The following is a 24,728-nucleotide window of genomic DNA, read 5'->3' as shown; positions in this document are numbered from 1 at the left end:
TATATTGTATATTGTCTATTGTATATTGTCTATTGTATATTGTATATTGTATATTGTATATTGTCTATTGTATATTGTATATTGTATATTGTATATTGTCTATTGTATATTGTCTATTGTATATTGTCTATTGTCTATTGTCTATTGTATATTGTCTATTGTATATTGTCTATTGTATATTGTATATTGTATATTGTCTATTGTATATTGTATATTGTGTATTGTATATTGTCTATTGTCTACTGTCTATTGTCTATTGTCTATTGTCTATTGTCTATTGTCTAGTACCGGTGTCAGGGGTGTAGGGGGAGATGGCAGGGGAATGTGGGTTAGGAGGGAGAGATGGATCAGCCACGAGTGAATGGGGGATGGACCCTACGGGCCGAATGGCCCAATTCTGCTCCTATCGCTAATTCTGACCTCCTGCTGGAGTTCTGGCCGGGCTTGAAACGGTGCGAAGGGAACGAGGAGGAACCCTTCCGAGGCTAAAAGGGGGTGGAGAGTTTGGAATCTCCCTGGTGCGTCCTGTTGACTGGTTGGCCATTTGCTGGTTCTGTGCTGTTGCCTCGCTGTGTGTGTGTGTGTGTGTTTGTTTGGAGACCGAGCTGTGTGTGTGTGTGTGTTTGTTTGTTTGTTTGTGCGTTTGTGTGTTTGTAGACCGAGCTGTGTGCAGTTGGAGTGATCGCCTCTCTCCCTCCCCCTACACCACCCCACCCACCCTCCTGTCCAACATGTCCCTGTGCACCGTCCCTGTCCGGAGCCGGCTGCTGCCCGCTGTCCGGGCTTGCTACACCTTGTCCCGGTCCAAGTCGGACTCCAGGTCGGCAGTGGATCTGGGCATCGACACCAGACAGCAGCAGCAGCAGCAGCAGCAGCAACAGCCCCCCGCGGCCATGAAGACCACCCAGGACATTCCCGGCTGCGGGCTCCTCTGGAACATCTACTGGTATTTCGTCAAGGGCTACTACGAGAAAACACACGAGCTCCAGGTACAAGTCAAGAGCTACAGACAACACCTCTGGAGAAGGAAAGAAGGGTCTCGACCCCAAACGTCACCTATGCCCTTCTCTCCAGAGATGCTGCCTGTCCCGCTGAGTTACTCCAGCATTTTGTGAATAAAGACCTTCGATTTGTACCAGCATCTGCAGTTATCTTCTTATAAAATTCTTAAGGGGTTGGAGAGGCTAGATGCAGGAAGATTGTTCCCGATGTTGGGTGAAGTCCAGAACAAGGGGTCACAGTTTAAGGATAAGGGGGAAGTCTTTTAGGACCGAGATGAGAACGTTTTTTTTCACACAGAGAGTGGTGAATCTGTGGAATTCTCTGCCACAGAAGGTAGTTGAGGCCAGTTCATTGGCTATATTTAAGAGTGAGTTAGATGTGGCCCTTGTGGCTAAAGAGATCAGGGGGTATGGAGAGAAGGCAGGTACAGGATACTGAGTTGGATGATCAGCCATGATCATATTGAATGGCGGTGCAGGCTCGAAGGGCCGAATGGCCTACTCCTGCACCTATTTTCTATGTTTCTATGTCCCGCTGAGTTACTCCAGCATTTTGTGCCTGTCTTCGGAGCATTAAACCACTATCTGCAGTTCCTTCTGACACAAACTTTTCCCCTCTGGCCAAGCCGTCCGTACCACGGAGAGAAATCTCAAATTGACAATAGACAATAGGTGCAGGAGGAGGCCATTCGGCCCTTCGAGCCAGCACCACCATTCGATGTGATCATGGCTGATCATTCTCAATCAGTACCCCGTTCCTACCTTCTCCCCATACCCCCTGACTCCGCTATCCTTAAGAGCTCTATCTAGCTCTCTCTTGAATGCATTCAGAGAATTGGCCTCCACTGCCTTCTGAGGCAGAGAATTCCACAGATTCACAACTCTCTGACTGAAAACGTTTTTCCTCATCTCAGTTCTAAATGGCCTACCCCTTATTCTTAAACTGTGGCCCCTGGTTCTGGACTCCCCCAACATTGGGAACATGTTTCCTGCCTCTAACGTGTCCAACCCCTTAATAATCTTATACGTTTCGATAAGATCTCCTCTCATCCTTCTAAATTCCAGTGTATACAAGCCTAGACGCAAAAGTACTGGAGTAACTTAGCGGGTCAGGCTGCATCTCTGGAGAAGAAAGTACAGGTGGAGGTTTTGGGTCTGGGACCCTTCTTCAGACAAAGTGGAGGGTAGGGGGTGGGGGTGGGGGGGGGGGGGGGGTGGGGGGGGGGAGAGTAGGAAGGAACTGCAGATGGAGATAGACACAAAATGCTGGAGTAACTCAGCGAGACAGGCAGCATCTCTGGATAGTAGGAATGGGTGACGTTTCAGGTGGAGACCATTCTTCAGAAAGGTCACCCATTCCATCTCCCCAGATATGCCGCCTGTCCCGCTGAGTTACTCCAGTATTTTGTGCCCATGTACTTCGGTGGGGGGAAAGAGTTGGAGGTAAGAAAAGATCAGGGCCAGTAAACAAATGACCTCACGTAAGATGGTGCCCCTGGTGGGCCCATTGTCAACTTGGGAAGGTGTGATCACAAGTGGGATACAATGTAGTAAACTGCATGGGCAAGTTGGGCAAACGACTTGGGTGCAGGGAGGGGGCGAAGGGTGGAGGGGAGGGGTGGGTAGTGTAGGAAGAAGCTGCTTAAATTTGGAGAGTTCAACCTTCAAACCACTGGGCTGGAAGCTACCCAAGCAGGTGTCAGAGGTTATGGGGAGAATGCAGGAGAATGGGTTTAGAAGCGAAAGGTAGTTCAGCCATGATTGATTGGTGGAATAGACTTGATGGGCCGAATGGCTTAATTCTACTCCTGTTCCTTAGGACCTTATAATACGATGTGGCCTTCTGCCAGTCTGCGTGTGGTCTCACTCTGACAATGGAGGAGGTCCAGGACAGAATGGTCAGTACTTTTGATACCAATCTCACTGATTGCAAAGGATTCCTGGGGAGGAATTAATTAGTGGGAGGATTTGAAAGAGGGTTGAAGTGACAGGTAGAAAGAAGTCAATCTTGGCACAAAAAAAAGAGAGGCCATTCGGCCAGCCGAGTCCATGCCGGGTCTTAGAGCACAAGTAACACCAGAAAATAGAAGCAGGATTTAGGCCACTCGGCCCATCAAGTCTGTGCTAGCATTCAATACGTTCATGCCCAGAGTTTCAATTCAAATTACGTGCTTTCCCCCTCAACGTCAGTTTAGCATGAAAACAGGCCCTTTGGCCCATTGAGTCCGCTCTGATCTTCAATCACCTGGTACACACTAGACTTTACTTTAGACTTTAGAGATGCAGCGTGGAAACAGGCCCTGTTCTGCCCACCAAGTCCATGCCGATCAACGGTCACCCAGTACACTAGCACTATCCGACACACACTAGGGACAATTTACAATTTTACCAAGCCAATTTACCTTTGGAGTGTGGGAGGAAACAGAGGCACCCGGAGGAAATAGGAGGCAAATAAGAATTGGAAGGCAGAGTATTATCTGAATGGTGTCAAGTTAGGAAAAGGGGACGTACAAGGGGATCTGGGTGTCCTAGTGCATCAGTCACTGAAAGGAAGCATGCAGGTACAGCAGGCAGTGAAGAAAGCCACTGGAATGTTGGCCTTCTTAACAAGGGGAGTTGAGTATAGGAGCAAAGAGGTCCTTCTGCAGTTGTACAGGGCCCTAGTGAGACCGCACCTGGAGTACTGTGTGCAGTTTTGGTCTCCAAATTTGAGGAAGGATATTCTTGCTATTGAGGGCGTGCAGCGTAGGTTTACTAGGTTAATTCCCGGAATGGCGGGACTGTCATATGTTGAAAGACTGGAGCGACTAGGCTTGTATACACTGGAATTTAGAAGGATGAGAGGGGATCTTATCGGAACGTATAAGATTATTAAGGGGTTGGACACATTAGAGGCAGGAAACATGTTCCCAATGTTGGGGGAGTCCAGAACCAGGGGCCACAGTTGAAGAATAAGGGGTAGGCCATTTAGAACTGAGATGAGGAAAAACATTTTCAGTCAGAGAGTTGTGAATCTGTGGAATTCTCTGCCTCAGAAGGCAGTGGAGGCCAATTCTCTGAATGCATTCAAGAGAGAGCTAGATAGAGCTCTTAAGGATAGCGGAGTCAGGGGGTACGGGGAGAAGGCAGGAACGGGGTACTGATTGGGAATGATCAGCCATGATCACATTGAATGGCGGTGCTGGCTCGAAGGGCCGAATGGCCTCCTCCTGCACCTGTTGTCTATTGTCTATTGAAACCCACGTGGTCACGGGGAGAACCTACAATCTCCGTACAGAGAGTTCCCATAGTCGGGATCGAACCCGGGTCTCTGGTGCTGTAAGGCAGCAACTCCACTCTGTTGCCACAACTATGGCGTTTAAGACTTTTGGATAAGCACAAGGTTATGCAGGGAATGGAGGGTATCATGCACTAATTGTTACACCCTTTATTTACCCGTGCCCTGTGGATGGCTTGTTTGTAAACATGTAAAATCTTTTCTTTGACTGGATAACACATAAAAACTGTTTACTGTACCTCGGTACAGTATATGCAGGTAAATATATGCAGGTAAATAATGGTTGGTCTTATCAGGATGTTCGGCGTGTTAGACATTGTGGGCTGATGGGTCTGTTCCTGTGTTGTATTGTTCAAGGTTTTTTAAGTCATAGGACCAGAGTTAGGAAATTATAGGAAGGATGTCGACAAAATGGAGAGGGTACAGAGGAGATTTACTAGAATGTTGCCTGGGTTTCAGCACTTAGGCTACAGAGAGAGGTTGAACAGGTTGGGTCTTTATTCTTTGGAGCGTAGAAGGTTGATAGAGGTTTTTAAAATTTTGAGAGGGACGGACAGAGTTGACGTGGGTAGGCTTTTCCCTTTGAGAATGGGGAAGATTCCAACAAGGGGACATAGCTTCAGAATTGAGGGACAAAGGTTTAGGGGTAACATGAGGGGGAGAGAGAGAGAGAGAGAGAGAGAGAGAGAGAGAGAGAGAGAAGAGAGAGAGAGAGAGAGAGAGAGAGAGAGAGAGAGAGAGAGAGAGAGGGAGAGGGAGGAGAGAGGGAGGGAGAGGGAGGGAGAGGGAGGGAGAGGGGAGGGAGAGGGAGGAGAGGGAGGGAGAGGGAGAGGGAGGGGGAACTTCTTTACTCAGAGGGTGGTGGCTGTATGGAATGGGCTTCCGGTGGAAGTGGTGGAGGCTGGCTCGATTTTATTATTTAAGAGTAAATTGGATAGGTATATAGATAGGAGGGGATTAGAGGGTTATGGTCTGAGTGCAGGTAGATGAGGACTAGGTCAGGGAGAAATGGTCGGCGTGGACTGGTAGGGCCGGACAGGCCTGTTTCCATGCTGTAGTTGTTATATGGTTATATGGTTATATGGTTAGGCCATTCGGGCCCATCGTCTGCTCAGCCCTTCAATCACGGCTGATCTATCTTCCCCCTCCTAACCCCACACTCCTGCCTTCTTCCCGCAACCTTCGACACTCTTACTATTTCGGAGCGTGTCAATCTCCGCTTCAGAAGGACCCAATTAAGATGGCACGGTGGCGCGGCGGTAGAGTTGCTGCCTCACAGCGCCGGAGACCCGGTTCCGATCCTGATGGGCGGGTGCCGTCTGTACGGAGTTTGTACGTTCTCTCCCCGTGACCTGCGTGGGTTCTCCCCGGGTGTCCCGGTTTCCTCCCACGCTCCAAAGATTTTAAGTTTATACCGATTAGTAAAATTGTAAATTGTCCCTAGCGTGTGTGTAGGATAGTGTTAGTGTGCGGGGGGGGGTCGGTGGTCGGCGTGGTCTCGGTGGTCCGAAGGGCCTGTTTCCGCACTGCTTTTCTAAACTACACTAAAAATGGTCTCCACAGGAGGTCTGATTAAACCAAGGTCTTCAAAAATAGCTACATTTGGAGTGCAGGGGGGCACTCCTAAGGACCTTCTACAACATGGTTGATGGTTGCATCGGCCATCTTCCATGGAGTGGTCTGCTGGAGCAGCAGCATCTCAGCAGCGGAGGGGAAGAGACTCAACAAGCTGGTCAGGAAGGCCAGCTCTGTCCTGGGTTGCCATCTCGACTCAGTGCAGGCAGTGGGAGAGAGGAGGGTGATGGCAAAGCTAACATCGCTGCTGGACAACGACTCCCACCCCATGCAGGAAACTGTCACTGCACTGAGTAGCTCATTCAGTGACAGACTCCTTCACCCCAAGTGCGTGGAGGGGAGATATAGGAGGTCCTTCCTTCCCGCTGCTGTGAGACTGCACAACCAGCACTGACTGCTCCCAGCAGATGTAAGAAAATAACTGCAGATGCTGGTACAAATCAAAGGAATTTATTTCACAAAATGCTGGAGTAACTCAGCAGGTCAGGCAGCAGCTCAGGAGAGAAGGAATGGATGACGTTTCGGGTCGAGACCCTTCTTCAGACTGATGGCAGGGGGGGCGGGACAAAGGAAGGATGTAGGTGGAGACAGGAAGATAGAGGGAGAACTGGGAAGGGGCTCCCAGCAGATGAGTCAACAGTAACAGTTAAGGAATACACAGTAAACTGATGACAATTTATCCTTGTCTTTACTTTTATTTATAATGAATGATCTCGTCAACGAGATCTGGGTGTCCTAGTGCATCAGTCACTGAAAGGAAGCATGCAGGTACAGCAGGCAGTGAAGAAAGCCAATGGAATGTTGGCCTTCATAACAAGAGGAGTTGAGTATAGGAGCAAAGAGGTCCTTCTACAGTTGTACCGGGCCCTGGTGAGACCGCACCTGGAGTACTGTGTGCAGTTTTGGTCTCCAAATTTGAGGAAGGATATTCTTGCTATTGAGGGCATGCAGTGTAGGTTCACTAGGTTAATTCCTGGAATGGCGGGACTGTCGTATGTTGAAAGGCTGGAGCAATTAGGCTTGCATACACTGGAACTTAGAAGGATGAGGGGGGGATCTTATTGAAACATATAAGATAATTAGGGGATTGGACGCATTAGAGGCAGGAAACATGTTCCCAATGTTGGGGGAGTCCAGAACAAGGGGCCACAGTTTAAGAATAAAGGGTAGGCCATTTAGAACGGAGATGAGGAAGAACTTTTTCAGTCAGAGAGTGGTGAAGGTGCGGAATTCTCTGCCTCAGAAGGCAGTGGAGGCCAGTTCGTTGGATGCTTTCAAGAGAGAGCTGGATAGAGCTCTTAAGGATAGCGGAGTGAGGGGGTATGGGGAGAAGGCAGGAACGGGGTACTGATTGAGAGTGATCAGCCATGATCGCATTGAATGGCGGTGCTGGCTCGAAGGGCCGAATGGCCTCCTCCTGCACCTATTGTCTATTGTCTATTGTCCTATCCACTTTGCTCCTGTAGCACTGTAAATTTCCCCGGTGTGGGACGAATAAAGGAATATATTACTATTACTATTATTATCTAATACTTCACTGTGGTGCTCCCAGTCCTCCAAAATGGCTTAGTTTATTTATTTATTGTTGGCCGCTGGTGAGGACATTTATTGCCCCGACCTTAATCGGCCGTGAACCCTGGTCACATGCTGTGCCTTTTCAGAATCAAGCATATTATTGGCATTAGACAATGGACAATAGGTGCCAGGAGGAGGCCATTCGGCCCTTCGAGCCAGCTCCACCATTCAATGTGATCGTGGCTGATCATTCTCAATCAGTACCCCGTTCCTGCCTTCTCCCCATACCCCCTGACTCCGCTATCCTTAAGAGCTCTATCTAGCTCTCTCTTGAATGCATTCAGAGAACTGGCCTCCACTGCCTTCTGAGGCAGAGAATTCCACAGATTTATAACTCTCTGACTGAAAAAATATTTCCTCACCTCCGTTCTAAATGGCCTACCCCTTATTCTTAAACTGTGGCCCTTGGTTCTGGACTCCCCCAACATTGGGAACATGTTTCCTGCCTCTAACGTGTCCAACCCCTTAATAATCTTATACGTTTCGATAAGATCTCCTCTCATCCTTCTAAATTCCAGTGTATACAAGCCTAGTCGCTCCAGTCTTTCAACATACGACAGTCCCGCCATTCCGGGAATTAACCTAGTAAACCTACGCTGCACACCCTCAATAGGAAGAATATCCTTCCTCAAATTTCGAGACCAAAACTGCACACAGTACTCCAGGTGCGGTCTCGCTAGGGCCCTGTACAACTGCAGAAGGACCTCTTTGCTCCTATACTCAACTCTTCTTGTTATGAAGGCCAACATTCCATTGGCTTTCTTCACTGCCTGCTGTACCTGCATGCTTCCTTTCAGTGACTGATGCACGAGGACACCCAGATCTCGTTGTACGTCCCCTTTTCCTAAACTTGACACCATTCAGATAATAATCTGCCTTCCTATTCTTACCACCAAAGTGGATAACCTCACACTTATCCACATTAAACTGCATCTGCCATGCATCCGCCCCACTCACACAGCCTGTCCAAGTCACCCTGCAACCTCATAGCATCTTCCTCACAGTTCACACTGCCACCCAGCTTTGTATCATCTGCAAATTTGCTAATGGTACTTTTAATCCCTTCATCCAAGTCATTGTTTGGTTGAGTTTATTGTCACGTGTACCGAGGTACAGTGAAAGGCTTTTGTCCAGCGGAAAGTCTCTGCACGTGTACAACCTAGCCGTCTTCAGTGTACACATGGTGCAAGGTGAAGACCGATTAAAGACAGTGCGAGGGTCTCCAGTGGGGTAGGTGTTAGCTCCGGACCGCTCTCCAGTTGTCGGTAGAATGGTTCATTCGTTTATCGATGTACAGCAACAAAAACCTTGTGTGAGCAAATATGATTCCAACTGGGTAAGTTTTGCAGATTTCTCCCTTAAAAGTACGCAAGTGAACCGTGTGCCTTTAAGAACGACAAAGCGGCTTTAATTCCTGGTTTATTCAGTTCATTGAGCTTAAGTTCTCTCTCTCCCCACTGTGGATTTGAACTCGGCTGTTTGTCCCAGGCACATCCAGCACTTATTAACTGTTGCCTTACCTACTTGGTATCACAGTGGGCATACAGCGGCGAAACAGGTCCTTTGGCTCAACTTGCCCATGCTGAGCAACTTGACCCTTCTACACTAGTTTCACCTGCCCGCATTTGGCCCACACCCTTCTCAACTTATCCTATCCATGTACCTGTCCAAATCTTTTTTTCTTTAAGGTTGCTATAGTACCTGCCTTAACTACCTCCCCTGTCAGCTTGTTCCATACATCCACCACGCTTTGCGTTAAAAACAAAAGTTGCCCCTCGGTTGCTATTTAAATCTTGCCCTCCTCACCTTAAACCTATGTCCTCTGGTTCTTGATTCTTCTACTCTGGGTAAAAGACTGTGCTTTTACTCTTATCTATTCCTCTCGTGGTCTTATGCACCTCTATAAGATCACCCCTCGACCTCCTGCGCTCCAAGGACTAAAGCCTTATCTTGCTCAACCTCTCCCGATAGCTTAGGCCCTTTGAGTCCTGGCAACATTCTCCTAAACCCGTTTCTTCACTCCTGCCAGCTTTCAAACTTGGAGGACTGAGAGAGAGAATGTGCTGCTGGTTTCGATGAGGAAGGACTGGTCTGGGCATACAATATTTTGCAATACGCTGCCAATTTTATCTCAAGTCAGGTCAAGTTTATTTGTCACATACATATACAAGATGTCTTGTGAAATGAAAGTGGCAACGCCTGCGGATTGTGCTAAACTACAAAACAGAATAGAAAACTAAAATGTTAACACAAAAAATAAATTAATATAGTAAATTAAATTAGTCCCTAGTGATATGAGAGTTAACAGTCCTGATGGCCTGTGGGAAGAAACTCCGTCTCATCCTCTCTGTTTTCACAGCGTGACAGCGGAGGCGTTTGCCTGACCGTACCAGCTGGAACAGTCCGTTGCTGGGGTGGCAGGGGTCCCCCGTAATGTTGCTGGCTCTGGATCTGGACCTCCTGATGTATAGGTCCTGCAGGGGGGCGAGTGTAGTTCCCATGGTGCGTTCAGCTGAACTGCAATTGTCCATGGCGCTGTCTATGTGGAGTTTGCATATTCCTTCTGCGACTGTATGGGATTTCCCCTGGATGCTCCCACCTCACAAGACATGCAGGTTGATAGATGCAAGGAACTGCAGGTGCTGGTTTAAAAAAAAAAGAAAGACCGAATGCTGGAGTAACTGGGCGACTCAGGCAGCATCTCCGCCTGGAACATGGATAGGTGGCATTTTGGGTTGGGAACCCTTCTTTAGACCGATTGTAAAGGGGGGGGGGGGAGAAAGCTGGAAGAGAGATGGGGGTGGGACAAAGCTCGGTAGGTGATAGGTGGATACCAGTGAGGAGGGGGTTGGGGGGTTGATTGGCAGATGGGTGGACAAAGGCCAGAGATGAAGAAAAGACAAAAGACTCTGAGGTAAGGAGAGAAGAGGAGCGAAATATGATGCCAGAGAAGGGTGAAAGGGGACGGGGAATGCGGAGAGGGGTAAACGGCATAGCAGGGGTCATGGGTGCGTATCCAGGTGAGGCAGCGGGAAAAGAGAGGGGATAAAAGATTGATTGGAATAACATATATAACATATAACAACTACAGCATGGAAACAGGCCTGTCCGGCCCTACCAGTCCACGCCGACCATTCTCCCTGACCTAGTCTCATCTACCTGCACTCAGACCATAACCCTCCAATCCCCTCCTATCCATATACCTATCCAATTTACTCTTAAATAATAAAATCGAGCCAGCCTCCACCACTTCCACCGGAAGCCCATTCCATACAGCCACAACCCTCTGAGTAAAGAAGTTCCCCCTCATGTTACCCCTAAACCTTTGTCCCTCAATTCTGAAGCTATGTCCCCTTGTTGGAATCTTCCCCACTCTCAAAGGGAAAAGCCTACCCACGTCAACTCTGTCCGTCCCTCTCAAAATTTTAAAAACCTCTATCAAGTCCCCCCTCAACCTTCTACGCTCCAAAGAATAAAGACCCAACCTGTTCAACCTCTCTCTGTAGCCTAAGTGCTGAAACCCAGGCAACATTCTAGTAAATCTCCTCTGTACCCTCTCCATTTTGTCGACATCCTTCCTATAATTTGGCGACCAGAACTGCACACCATACTCCAGATTCGGCCTCACCAATGCCCTGTACAATTTCAACATTACATCCCAACTTCTATACTCGATGCTCTGATTTATAAAGGCAAGCATACCAAACGCCTTCTTCACCACCCTATCCACATGAGATTCCACCTTCAGGGAACAATGCACAGTTATTCCCAGATCCCTCTGTTCCACTGCATTCCTCAATTCCCTACCATTTACCCTGTACGTCCTATTTTGATTTGTCCTACCAAAATGCAGCACCTCACACTTATCAGCATTAAACTCCATCTGCCATCTTTCAGCCCACCCTTCCAAAAGGCCCAAGTCTCTCTGTAGACTTTGAAAATCTACCTCACTATCAACTACTCCACCTATCTTAGTATCATCTGCATATTTACTAATCCAATTTGCCACACCATCATCCAGATCATTAATGTAAATGACAAACAACAGTGGACCCAACACAGATCCTTGGGGCACTCCACTAGACACTGGCCTCCCACTCCACTAGACACTGGCCTCCAACCTGACATACAATTGTCAACCGTTACCCTCTGGTATCTCCCATTCAGCCATTGTTGAATCCATCTTGCAACCTCACTATTAATACCCAACGATTTAACCTTCTTAATCAACCTTCCATGTGGAACCTTGTCAAATGCCTTACTGAAGTCCATATAGACAACATCCACAGCCTTGCCCTAGGAATAGGTGGCATTCCGGGTCAAGACCCTTCATCTCGACCCGAGATGTCACCTATTCCTTTTCTCCAGAAATGCTGCCTGACCCCCTGGGTCACTCCAGCATTTTGTGGCAATCTTCGGTGTAAACCAGCATCTGCAGTTCTTCCTTGCACCCAAAACGTTGATAGGTCCCATGCAGAGGGTGGTGGGTATAGAAACATAGAAAACATGTGCAGGAGGAGGCTATTCGGCCCTTCGAGCCAGCACCGCCATTCAATATGATCTTGGCTGATCATCCAAAATCAGTGCCCCATTTCCCCTTAATTCCGTTGGCCCTAAGAGCTAAGTCTCTCGCTTGAAAACAATCTGCCAGAGGAGGTAGTTTTAGATTTAGAGACACAGAATTTTTTTTAGATTTAGAGACACAGCGCGGAAACAGGCCCTTCGGCCCACCGAGTCCGCGCCGCCCAGCGATCCCCGCACATTAACACTATCCTACACACACACTAGGGACAATTTTTACATTTACCCAGTCAATTAACCTACGTACCTGTACGTCCTTGGAGTGTGGGAGGAAACCGAAGATCTCGGAGAAAACCCACGCAGGTCACGGGGAGAACGTACAAACTCCGTACAGACGGCGCCCGTAGTCAGGATCGAACCTGAGTCTCCGGCGCTGCATTCGCTGTAAGGCGGCAACTCTACCGCTGCGCCACCGTGCCGCCGGTACTGTTGAGGCAGGTATTGTGACGGCATTTGAAAGACATTTGGACAGGTACATAAATAGGAGAGGTTTAGAGGGATAGAAGGAATGGAGGATGTTTCGGGTTGAGACCTTTCCTCTCGACCCAAAACGTCACCCATTCCTGCTTTCCAGAGATGCTGCCTGTCCCGCTGAGTTACTCCGGCACTTTGTGGCTATCTTCGGTGCTAAACCAGCATCTGCAGTTCCTTCCTACCCTGCTCTCTAGTTGATGTTTAGAGGGATGTGGACCAAATGAAGGCAGAGGGAACTAGCGTAGATTGGACATCTTGATTGACGGTACGGTATGGGCGGCACGGTAGCGCAGCGGTAGAGTTGCTGCTTTACAGCGAATGCAGCGCCGGAGACTCAGGTTCGATCCTGACTACGGGCGCCGTCTGTACGGAGTTTGTACGTTCTCCCCGTGACCTGCGTGGGTTTTCTCCGAGATCTTCGGTTTCCTCCCACACTCCAAAGACGTACAGGTATGTAGGTTAATTGGCTGGGTAAATGTAAAAATTGTCCCTAGTGGGTGTAGGATAGTGTTAATGTACGGGGATCGCTGGGCGGCACGGACTTGGTGAGCCGAAAAGGCCTGTTTCCGGCTGTATATATATGATATGATATATGATATGATGACATGGACCAGTTGGGTTGCAGAGCCTGTTTCTGCGCTGTGTGACTCTGGGACAAAATTTGTAGGTAGGAACCGTCGATGCGAGTTTATACTGAAGTACTGGACACAAAGTACTGGAGTTACACAGCGGGTCAGGCAGCATCTCCGGGGAAGTGGAATAGGTGAAATTTCGGGTCAGAAGTGATATGAAAATTGATTTCTCTAATTTCAGGTAACCCCTGCATTCCCTCTCTTCCCCCTTCTCCAACCTAGTCATCCTACCAGTTCCACTGTCAGCATCCCTGTATCCCTTCCTTATCACCTCTTCCCCAGCCAACAATGGACCATTGTGGGCTCCACCCCTCTTTGGTCACCTGTTGCCGCCCCTGATTTGTTCTGGCCTTTTCCTACCCTCCACTTTCAGTCTGCAGAAGGTTCCCGATCCGAAACGTCACCAATCGAAGTTCTCCAGAGATGCTGTCTGACCTGTTCCAAGATTCAAGATTCAAGATTCAAGATAGCTTTATTTGTCATCCAATATTGGACGAAATTCAGTCACCCACAGTCCAACAATAAAAGCATTAAATAAGCATTAAAATTACACAACCCCAAAAAACCCCCAAAACACAGTCCAACAATAAAAGCATTAATGTCAGGGTAGATCACTTAGAAACACAGAAAATAGGTGCAGGGGTAGGCCATTCGGCCCTTCGAGCCATTCAATATGATCATGGCTGATCATCCAAAATCAGTAGCCCGTTCCTGCTTTCTCCCCAAACCCCTTGATTCCGTTAGCTATACACCTGTGAGCCAAAACATTATGACCTGATGAGCCAAAACATTATGACCACCTGCCTAATATGCTGTTGGTCCTCCGTGTGCAGCCCCATACGCAGCAGGGTGCGATGCACTGTGCATTGTGACACATTCCTCCCGTGACCTCCGTTAAAATTTTCTGCGACTTGTGCCACAGTCGACCTTCTGTCGGTTCGGACCAGACGGGATAGCCTTCGTTGCCCTCGCGCATCGATGAGCCTTGGGCACCCAATACCCTGTCGCCAGTTTGTGGTTTGTCCCTCCTCGGACCACTGTCGGTAGGTACTCACCACTGCTGACCGGGAGCACCCCACAAGCCTTGCCGTTTCAGAGATGCTCTGACCCAGTCGTCTGGCTGTAACCATTTGGCCCTTGTCAAAGTGGCTCAGGTCTTTACTCCTGCCCATTTCTCCTGCATCCAACACATCAACTTCAAGAACTGACTGTTCACTTGCTGCCTAATATATCCCACCCCTTGATAGGTGCCATTGTAACAAGATAATCAATGTTATTCACTTCACCTGTCAGTGGTCAATAGACAATAGGTAATAGGTGCGGGAGTAGGCCATTCGGCCCTTCGAGCCAGCACCACCATTCAATGTGATCATGGCTGATCATTCACAATCAGTACCCCGTTCCTGCCTTCTCCCCATATCCCCTGACTCCGCTATCCTTAAGAGCTCTATCTAGCTCTCTCTTGAATGCATTCAGAGAATTGGCCTCCACTGCCTTCTGTGGCAGAGAATTCCACGGATTCACAACTCTCTGACTGAAAAAGTTTTTCCTCATCTCAGTTCTAAATGGCCTACCCCTTATTCTTAAACTGTGGCCCCTGGTTCTGGACTCCCCCAACATTGGGAACAACTCTCTGAGCCTTTTCAATCTTTCCTCATATGACAGTCCCGCCATCCCAGGGATCAATCTCGTGAACCTACGCTGCACTGCCTCAGTTACAAGGATGTCCTTCCACACTTGCTGCCTTATATATCCCACCCCTTGACAGGTGCCATTGTGGATACGAGATAATCAATGTTATTCACTTCGCCGGTCAGTGGTCATAATGTTTTGGCTCATCGGTGTATCTAACTCTCTCGGGAATACGTAATACAATGTAATGTAACTTTGTGCATTTTGGGTCTGATTTGCAGGTTGTACAGAAGAAGAAGTTTGGTCCCATTTGGACGTCCAAGTTTGGACCCATCTCGGTCATCAACATGGCCAGCGCTGACCTGATTGAGGCCATTCTCCGTCAAGAGGGCAAGTACCCCATCCGAGCCTACATGCCCCACTGGCGGGAGTACCGGGAGTTGAGGGGCCATGCTTACGGGCCCCTCTGTGAGTAAGTATCAGCGGTCTTATGGAGACTTATAGAAACTTACTTGACCAAGTGGACCTGTTGGGCCCAAACCTCTCCTGCAATGGTGCAGCACCCTCTCCTCCCCCACTCCCCCCCTCCCCTCTCCTCCCCCCTTCTCCCTCCCTCCTCCCCCACCAACCCTCCCCCTCCCCTCCCTCTTTCTCCTCTTCCCCCCTTCGCCTCCCCCTCCCACTCTCCTCCCCTCGTCCACTCTTCCCTCCTCCCCACCTCTCCCTCCCTCCCCCCTCCTCTCCCTCTCCCTCCCCCTTCTCTTCACCCCTTCATCTCCCTCCTCCCCTCCCCCTCCTCCCCTCCCCTCACCTCCCCTTACCCCTCCTCCCCCCTCCTCCCCTGCCCCCCTCCCTCCACCCCCTCCCCTTCCCCTCCTCCCCCACTCCATCCCCCTCAACCCCTCTTATCCTCCCTCTGCCACTGAAGGTAGTGGAGGCCATTTTACTGGATGTTTTCAAGAGAGGTTAGATTTAACGGAATGAAGGGATATGGGGGGAAAAGCAAGAACGGGGTACTGATTTGAGATGATCAGCCATGATCACATTGTATGGCGGTGCTGGCTCGAAGGGCCGAATGGCCTACACCACCTGCACCTATTTTTCTATGTTTCTATGCTTCTATGCCTTTCATAAGTTCATCAATGATAGGAGTAGAATTAGGCCATTCGGCCCTTCAAATCTACTCCATCCAATCAAGGCTGACCTATCCCTCCCTGCCAACTCCATTCTCCTGCCTTTTCCCCATAAAGCCTGACACCCGTACTAAACATCGAAACATAGAAAATACGTGCAGGTGGAGGCCATGGGCCCTTCATGACAGCACCACCATTCAATATGATCATCACTAACCATCCAGAAATCAGTACCCCGCTCCTGCCTTCTTCCCATATCCCTTGATTCCGTTAGCCCTGAGAGCTAAATCTAACTCTCTCTTGAAATACATCAAGAATCTATCTACCTCAGTCTTAAAAATATCCACTGACTCGGCCTCCACAGCCTTCTGTGCCAGTGAATTCCACAGATTCACCACCCTCTGACTAAAGAAATTCCCCCTCATCTCCTTCCCAAAGGAATGTCCTTTTATCCTGAGGCTGTGGCCTCTGGTCCTCGACTCTTCCACCAATGGAAACATCCTCTCCACGTCCACTCTATCCAGGCCTTTCACTGTTCAGTAAGTTTCGATGAGGTCCCCCCTCATCCTTCTAAGCTCCAGCGAGTACAGGCCCAGTAACTCAGAGCCTCAATATCGGACGTGGACAATGCGCTCTGCTGGGGCTCCCCACGGTGGCGCGGTGGTAGAGATGCTGCCTTACAGCGTCAGAGACCCGGGCGGCGAGGACCCGGTGGGCCGAAGGGCCTGTTTCTGCACTGTATCTCTAAATCTGACTACAGCTGACTACGGCTGCTGTCTGTACGGAGTTTGTACGTTCTCCCCGTGACCTGCGTGGGTTTTCCCTGAGACATTCGGTTTCCTCCCACACTCCAAAGACGTACAGCTTTGTAGGTTAATTGGGTTTGGTATAAATGTATATTAGACAATAGACAATTCAACAGTTCAACAGAGCTTTATTTGTCATTCGGTACCAAGGTACCGAACGAAACTACATAGCAGTCACACACAAAAAAGAACACAAGACACATGACCCCAACACAAACGTCCATCACAGTGACTCCAAACACCCCCTCACTGTGATGGAGGCAACAAAACTTCCACTCTCTTCCCCACGCCCACGGACAGGCAGCTCGTCCCCGACCGACCCGCACAGTCCCCGTAAGGGGATGGAAGTCCCCGCGGCCGAGTCGCACCAGGCGCTGAAACGTCTCGCGGCCGAGCCGGACGATTGAAGGCCCCGCGACCAAGCCGTGCGCAGCTAAGTCCCGCGGCCGAGCCGCGCCGGGCGATGTTAGGCCCCGCGGCCGTGCCGCACCGGGCGATGGAAGGCCCCGCGACCAAGCCGCACCGGGCACTGTTAAGTCCAGCGGCCGAGCCGCACCGGGCGATGTTAAGTCCAGCGGCCGAGCCGCGCCGGGCGATGGAAGGCCCCGCGGCCGAGCCGCACCCCGTGCCGTGAGGAAGAGACCTAAAAGAGAAAAGTTTCCCCACCCCCACCCGCACCACCACCCCCCCCACCCACACCACCACCCCCCACACATACACAACCAAAAAAAACCAAAAACCATCCCAACACTGACACACAACAAAAAAAAAGAGGAAAAAAGACGAACAGACTGCTAGCGAGCCGCAGCCGTTAGGCGATGCCACTTCCGCAATAGGTGCAGGAGTAGGCCATTCGGCCCTTTGAGCCAGCACCGCCATTCAATGTGATCATGGCTGACCATTCACAATCAGTACCCCGTTCCTGCTTTCTCCCTATACCCCCTGACTCCGCTATCTTTAAGAGCCCTACCTAGCTCTCTCTTTAATGCGTTCAGAGAATTGGCCTCCACTGCCTTCTGAGGCATTGAATTCCACAGATTCACAACTCTGCCCAACCCAGGTGGCTATTTGCGTGCCAGCCACAGAAGCAGATCAACAAACACATATTACAATCGCTCCACACTCTTAAATCTCTTTTCACTGTAAATGGCACGATTGTAATCGTGTATTGTCTTTCCGCTGACTGGTTAGCACGCAACAAAAAGCTTTTCACCGTACCTCGGTACACGTGACAATAAACTAAACTGGAGCTGAAACAAACATCGTGGGCTGAAGGGCCTTTTCCCTGTGCTGTATCTTCTTTTGATAGACACAAAATGCTGGAGTAACTCAGCGGGACAGGCAGCACCTCTGGAGAGGAGGAATGGGTGACGTTTCGGGGTCGTCAGACTCGACCGGAAGGAGGGTCCCGACCTGAAACGTCACCCATTCCTTCTCTCCAGAGTTGCTACATGTCCCGCTGAATTACTCCAGCATTTTGTGTCCACCTTCGGTTTAAACCCGCACCTGCACTTCCTTCCTGCACTGCATCCTCTTATAGACAATAGACAATAGGTGCAGGAGGAGGCCATTCTGCCCTTCGAGCCAGCACCGCCATTCAATGTGATCATGGCTAATCATTCTCAATCAGTACCCCGTTCCTGCCTTCTCCCCATACCCCCTGACTCTGCTATCCTTAAGAGCTCTATCTAGCTCTCTCTTGAATGCATTCAGAGAATTGGCCTCCACTGCCTTCTGAGGCAGAGAATTCCACAGATTCACAACTCTCTGACTGAAAAGGTTTTTTCTCATCTCAGTTCTAAATGGCCTACCCCTTATTCTTAAACGGTGGCCCCTTGTTCTGGACTCCCCCCAACATTGGGAACATGTTTCCTGCCTCTAACGTGTCCAACCCCCTAATAATCTTATACGTTTCGATAAGATCTCCTCTCATCCTTCTAAATTCCAGTGTATACAAGCCTAGCCGCTCCAGTCTTTCAACATTCCGGGAATTAACCTAGTAAACCTACGCTGCACGCCCTCAATAGCAAGAATATCCTTCCTCAAATTTGGAGACCAAAACTGCACACAGTACTCCAGGTGCGGTCTCACTAGGGCCCCGTACAACTGCAGAAGGGCCTTGTGTTTTATGTCCTTTGTTCCTGGGGTTTGGAATGGAAGGCAGCAGAATGATCTTTCTTTCTACGCCGCAGGTACGGGAAAGAGTGGTTTCACATCCGCAGTATGCTGAACCCCAAGATGTTGAAGCCCAAGGAGGTGGCCAATTACTCCCCAGCGATCAGCGAAGTGGTGACAGACTTTGTGAAGCGGATCCGGTGGGCGAGGGCGACCCATGGAGGGGGAGTGATGGTGCACGACATCTCCAACGAACTCTACAAGTTTGCATTTGAAGGTATTTGAAGGATGTTTTTTGTGATATCTAGTTCATTAAAGTTTAGCTCAGTTTCGTTTAGAGATACAGCGCGGAAACGGGCCCTTCGGCCCACCGAGTCCGCGCCGACCAGCGGTCCCCGCACACTAACACTATCCTACACACACCGGGGACAATTTACTCTTAAGCCAAGCCAATTCACCCACAAAACCTGCACGTCTTTGGAGTGTGGGAGGAAACCGAAGATCTCGGAGAACGCAGGTCACGGGGAGAACGTGCGAACTCCGTGCGGACAGCAGCCGTCGTCGGGATCGAACCCGGGTCTCTGGCGCTGTGAGGCAGCAACTCTACCGCTGCGCCACCGTGACGCCGTGCCAAACGTTTAGTTCATTGTCACGTGTACCGAGGTACTGCGAAAATCCTTTTGTTGCTTGCTAACCAGTCAGCGGAAAGACTATACTTGAATGCAATCGAGCCGTCCACAGTGTACAGATACAGGGTAAAGAGGAAAAACATCCAATTCATGATTTTGCAGAATATATGCCATGCAGAAGTTTGATAAACAATAGACAATAGGTGCAGGAGGAGGCCATTCGGCCCTTCGAGCCAGCACCGCCATTCAATGTGATCATGGCTGATCATTCTCAATCAGTACCCCGTTCCTGCCTTCTCCCCATACCCCCTGACTCCGCTATCCTTAAGAGCTCTATCTAGCTCTCTCTTGAATGCATACAGAGAATTGGCCTCCACTGCCTTCTGAGGCAGAGAATTCCACAGATTCACAACTCTCTGACTGAAAAAGTTTTTCTTCATCTCAGTTCTAAATGGCCTACCCCTTATTCTTAAACTGTGGCCCCTTGTTCTGGACTCCTCCAACAAGTAGATCAGATATCTTTGCTTTCCAACTTTGTGGTTGCCAATGTTCAACCTTACTCAGACCCTTCTGATTTAACTCTATCAATCTCAGTCCCGAAGGGTTTTATTAATCCAGCGTTCAAGGTCTACATTTCAGTTTGGTTTTGTTTATTGTCACGTGTGCCGAGATACCGCAAAAAGCTTTTCGTTGCGTGCTATCCAGTCAGCGGAAAGTCTAAACGTGAGTACAATGGAGCCGTCCGCAGTGTACAGACACAGCAGGGCGAAGGCCGCGGACTTCAATAGGATCAACAAACTCATCGGGAAGGTTGGCTCCGTCCCTGGGGGCAGAGTTGGATTCGTGGGAGGTGGTCTTGGAGGGGAGGGTGCTCCTCAAACTGCGGAGCATCCTGGACAATAGAGCTCACCCCCCTCCGTGACACACTGGTCAACCTGAGGAGCACCTTCAGTAACAGACCGTTATCCACCAAGGTGCAGCCCAGAATGCCACAGGAGAACCTCCTTCCATGTGGCTATCAAACCGGACAACTCCCCCCCCCTTCTGTCGTGGGGCATAAAAACATAGACATAGAAACATAGAAAATAGGTGCAGGATTAGGCCATTCGGCCCTTCGAGCCTGCACCGCCATTCAATATGATCATGGCTGATCATCCAACTCAGTATCCCGTACCTGCCTTCTCTCCATACCCCCTGATCCCTTTAGCCACAAGGGCCACATCTAACTCCCTCTTAAATATAGCCAATGAACTGGCCTCAACGACCTTCTGTGGCAGAGAATTCCACAGATTCACCACTCTGTGTGAATAAAAACGTTCTCATCTCGGTCCTAAAAGACTTCCCCCTTATCTTTAAACTGTGACCCCTTGTTCTGGACTTCTCCAACATCGGGAACAATCTTCCTGCATCTAGCCTGTCCAACCCCTTAAGAATTTTGTAAGTTTCTATAAGATCCCCCCTCAATCTTCTAAATTCCAGCGAGTACAAGCCGAGTCTATCCAGTCTTTCTTCACCAATCAATCTGGTGAACCTTCTCTGTACTCCCATTTGTGTGAGAAAGTTACCCGGCAGACTGAGACTGACTTCCCCCCCCCCACCTCCTCAATCTTTGCACATCTCCTAACCCTCTCCACTCGTCACTTTAATTTCATCTTTCATGTATTTTGTGTTTTTACGACTGTTGGCAGATCAATTTCCCTCCTGGGATAAATAAAGTTCTATCGTATCGTATAGGGAATAACGATAAGTGCAAGATAAAGTCCTTTAAAGTCCAATTAAAGAAAGTCCCAGGGTCTTCAATGAGGTAGATGGTAGTTCAGCACTGCTCTCTGGTTGTGGTAGGACAGTTCAGTTGCCCGATAACAGCTGGGAAGAAACTGTCCCTGAATCTGCAGGTGTGCTTTTTCACACTTCTGTACCTCTTGCTGCATCAGCACTTCCTGACTCTTATACTCAAGTATACCGTTAGGGTAATAGACAATCATAGAGTGATACAATGTGGAAACAGGCTCTTTGGCCCAACCTGCCCACACCGACCAACATGTCCAAGTTACACAAGTCCCACCTGCCTGTGTTAGGTCTACTTCCCTCCAAACCTGTCCTATCCATGTACCTGTCTAACTGTTTCTTAAAAGGTGGGCTAGTCCCAGCCTCAAATGCCTCCTCTGGAGGACAGTAACAAAGTGGCTGGAGTAACTCAGTGGGTCAGCCAGCATCTGTAGAGGAAAAGGATGGGTGACAGACCCGACCCGAATCATCACCCATCCTTTTTCTCCACAGATGCTGGCTGACCCACTGAGTTACTCCAGCCACTTTGTGTCGAACGATGTTCACATATCTGTCCAGTCCAGTCTGAAGAAAGGTCACGACCCAAAACGTCACAAAAAGGCAAGGGGCCACAGTTTGAATAAGGGGTAGGCCATTTAGAACGGAGATGAGGAAAAACTTTTCAGTCAGAGAGTTGTGAATCTGTGGAATTCTCTGCCTCAGAAGGCAGTGGAGGCCAAGTCTCTGAATGCATTCAAGAGAGAGCTAGATAGAGCTCTTAAGGATAGCGGAGTCAGGGGGTACGGGGAGAAGGCAGGAACGGGGTACTGATTGAGAATGATCAGCCATGATCACATTGAATGGTGGTGCTGGCTCGAAGGGCCGAATGGCCTCCTCCTGAACCTATTGTCCATTGTCTATTGAGTAACTCAGCAGGTCGGGTAGCATCTCTGGAGAAAAAGAACAGCTGACGTTTCGGGTCGAGACCCGTCTTCAGGCTGAGAGTCAGGGGAAAGTTTCTTGGTAACATAGAGATAATAATACTGTGCCGCCCCTCAATGATTAGCCATGGACGACTAATGCTTGCGTTGCTGGTAAAATCATTGACTGAAATAAAACATAAAGACTAGTGTCACACTTTGAGAAGTGCGCGTGCCACCTGATGCCTTTTCTAGTTTCCCTCTCCCAGTAGCTGATTGGGACTTGATATGGAAGTTAAAAGCCAAATCTCTCTTAATAATTAGCTCGCCCTCAGTATTTCACAACTTGTCGATCTTTAGACCTTTGCACCAAGTCTCTTGTGTCTCCATCCCACTGCCGCTTGGAGGGGGTGGGGTGGGGGGGGGGGGGGTGGAGGGGGTGGGGGAGGGGGAGTGGGGGGGCGGCACCCGGCCCAGTGTGCGGGAGTGGCGGCCAATGAGGGGGGAGTCAATAGTCAATAGTCGTTTATTTGTCACATGTGTAGTGAAATGAAAAATGACCCGCAGTTCAACAATAAGACCAATAAGAATAATCAATAAATATGCAATAACACATACAATCATAAACTAACACCAAACAAAAGAAACATCCATCACAGTGAGTCTCCTCCAGTCCCTCCTCACTGTGATGGAAGGCCAGAATGTCTTTCTCTCTTCCCCGGCCGTCTTCTCCCGCGGTCGTGGCTCCCGACATTGAAGCTCCCGCCGGGTGGAGAAAATCCCGCGGCCTATTCCAGAGACGGTCCACGGTGGGCCGACCCAAGCCCCGCGATTCGGGGCGGGCGAAGACGCTGCCGCTGCCGGAGCTCCCGATGTCGGCCCCCACCCAGGGGCCTGCGGGCTTCCGACGTCCACGCGGCCCGCGCCGATGCCTCCGGAGACGAGTCGCAGCCGCTCCCGCAGCATCCGAAGGCAGCCAGCGCCGCAGGTGGTGAGTCCGGGCCGCGGGCTCTGCGAACCAGAGCCCCAGGTGGTCCCAGCCGGAGCCCGTCAGCTCCAGGTGCATGGCCGGTGGTAGGCCGCAGCGGGAACGGAGACAATACACAGAAAACAAAGGTCGCGTCTCCGTTCGGGAGAGACAATGTTACAGTCCCCCCCCCCCCCCCCACATAACGCACAACCACAAACACTACATCATATTTAAACGACAATTAAGACAAAAACAACAAAAAATACAAAAGACAAACGGACTGCAGGCAAGCCGCAGCTGTGAGGGCAGCGATGGCTCCCTTTAGACCTTTGTCCTCTGACGAGAGCTGTCATGCAGCTGGCCGCAGTGATTGTCGATAGGGGCCATGGTCAGTGGCTCCCTCTCCCCTTTCCTCTCCCTCCCTAGCCCGCCCCGGGGAGTTTTAAGGGAGGGGGGGGGGCTTGCCAGGCCCACAGGAGAGATTTGGGCCCAGGGGGCCCACGCCCATTCAGTGATGATATAAATCTCCATAACCGCAGAAGGCAGTGGGGGCCAATTCACTGGATGCAGTCAAGAGAGAGTCACATTTAGCTCTAAGGGCTAACTGAATCAAGGGATATGGGCAGAGAGCAGGAACGGGGTACTAACTTTGGATGACCAGCCATGGGAACCCAACGGCCTCACGCCTGCGCAGTTGGCGCCCGTTGGTCTGATAGACAATAGACAATAGGTGCAGGAGGAGGCCATCCGGCCCTTCGAGCCAGCACTGCCATCCAATGCGATCATGGCTGATCATTCTCAATCAGTAGATACTTACCTAAGATGGCCGCCGGATCCGAACGTGCGCAGAACAAACGGGTCCGCGCTCGCGCAGTTGGGGCCCGTTGATCTGACACCGATTTCAATGAAACCTCTTCCATTAGCACCAAAGGGACGACGGTGAGTAAGGTGGGCCTAAAATTGTCGCGCTATCGTGTACCGTTTTGGTTGTAGTTCAGGAACAAACAAACAAACAAACATATGGACGAGAGTTTTAGTATATAGATAGAATAGATAGATAGATAAGAGGCTTAGGTAAACTGACAGGCCAAAGTCTTTCCCCCAGGTAGGTTAATCTATAAAAAGAGGGCATAGACTTTAGGCGAGGGGTGAGAGAGATAAAAGGGACCTGAGGGCAACTTTCTCGCACAGAGGGTGGTGCGTATATTGGACGGACTGCAGAGGACATGCCAGAGGACATGCCAGAGGACATGCCAGAGGCGGGTCCACTTAAAATTCACTTCAAAGAATGGTGTAGGAAGGAACTGCAGATGCGGGATTAAACCGAAGGTAGACACAAAATGCTGGAGTAACTCAGCGGGACAGGCTGCATCTCTGGAAAGAAGGAATGAGTGGCGTTTCGGGTCGAGACCCTTCTTCAGTCTCCTCTGTATTCTAGTGAATACAAGGCCCAGTGCCGACAAACGCTCATCAGAGGTTAACCTGCTCATTCCTGGGATCATTCTTGTAAACATCCTCTGGACCCTTCTCATCTCCTTCCGAAAGACCATATGTTGAAAGACTGGAGCGACTAGGCTTGTATACACTGGAATTTAGAAGGATGAGTGGGGATCTTATTGAAACGTATAAGATTATTAAGGG

General features: G+C 49.8%; 1 protein-coding gene across 1 annotated transcript in view; it reads left to right on the top strand.

Moving 5' to 3' along the window:
• The first annotated feature begins 504 nt into the window (after positions 1–504).
• The window catches only part of cyp27a3 (cytochrome P450 family 27 subfamily A member 3), a 38,462-nt gene continuing 14,238 nt past the window's right edge, over positions 505–24,728 (top strand). The window contains exons 1-3 of the mRNA XM_078403281.1: positions 505–989; positions 15,029–15,219; positions 18,879–19,078. Of these exons, the coding sequence (XP_078259407.1) occupies positions 732–989; positions 15,029–15,219; positions 18,879–19,078 (649 nt within the window). The 5' untranslated portion in view covers positions 505–731. The remainder of the gene's footprint in view (positions 990–15,028; positions 15,220–18,878; positions 19,079–24,728) is intronic.

The sequence above is a fragment of the Rhinoraja longicauda genome, chromosome 8 (assembly GCF_053455715.1).
Source record: "Rhinoraja longicauda isolate Sanriku21f chromosome 8, sRhiLon1.1, whole genome shotgun sequence".
NCBI classification, from domain to species: domain Eukaryota; kingdom Metazoa; phylum Chordata; class Chondrichthyes; order Rajiformes; family Arhynchobatidae; genus Rhinoraja; species Rhinoraja longicauda.
The sequence above is the reverse complement of the archived record's forward strand: the minus strand, read 5'-3'. Positions and strand labels throughout refer to the sequence as shown.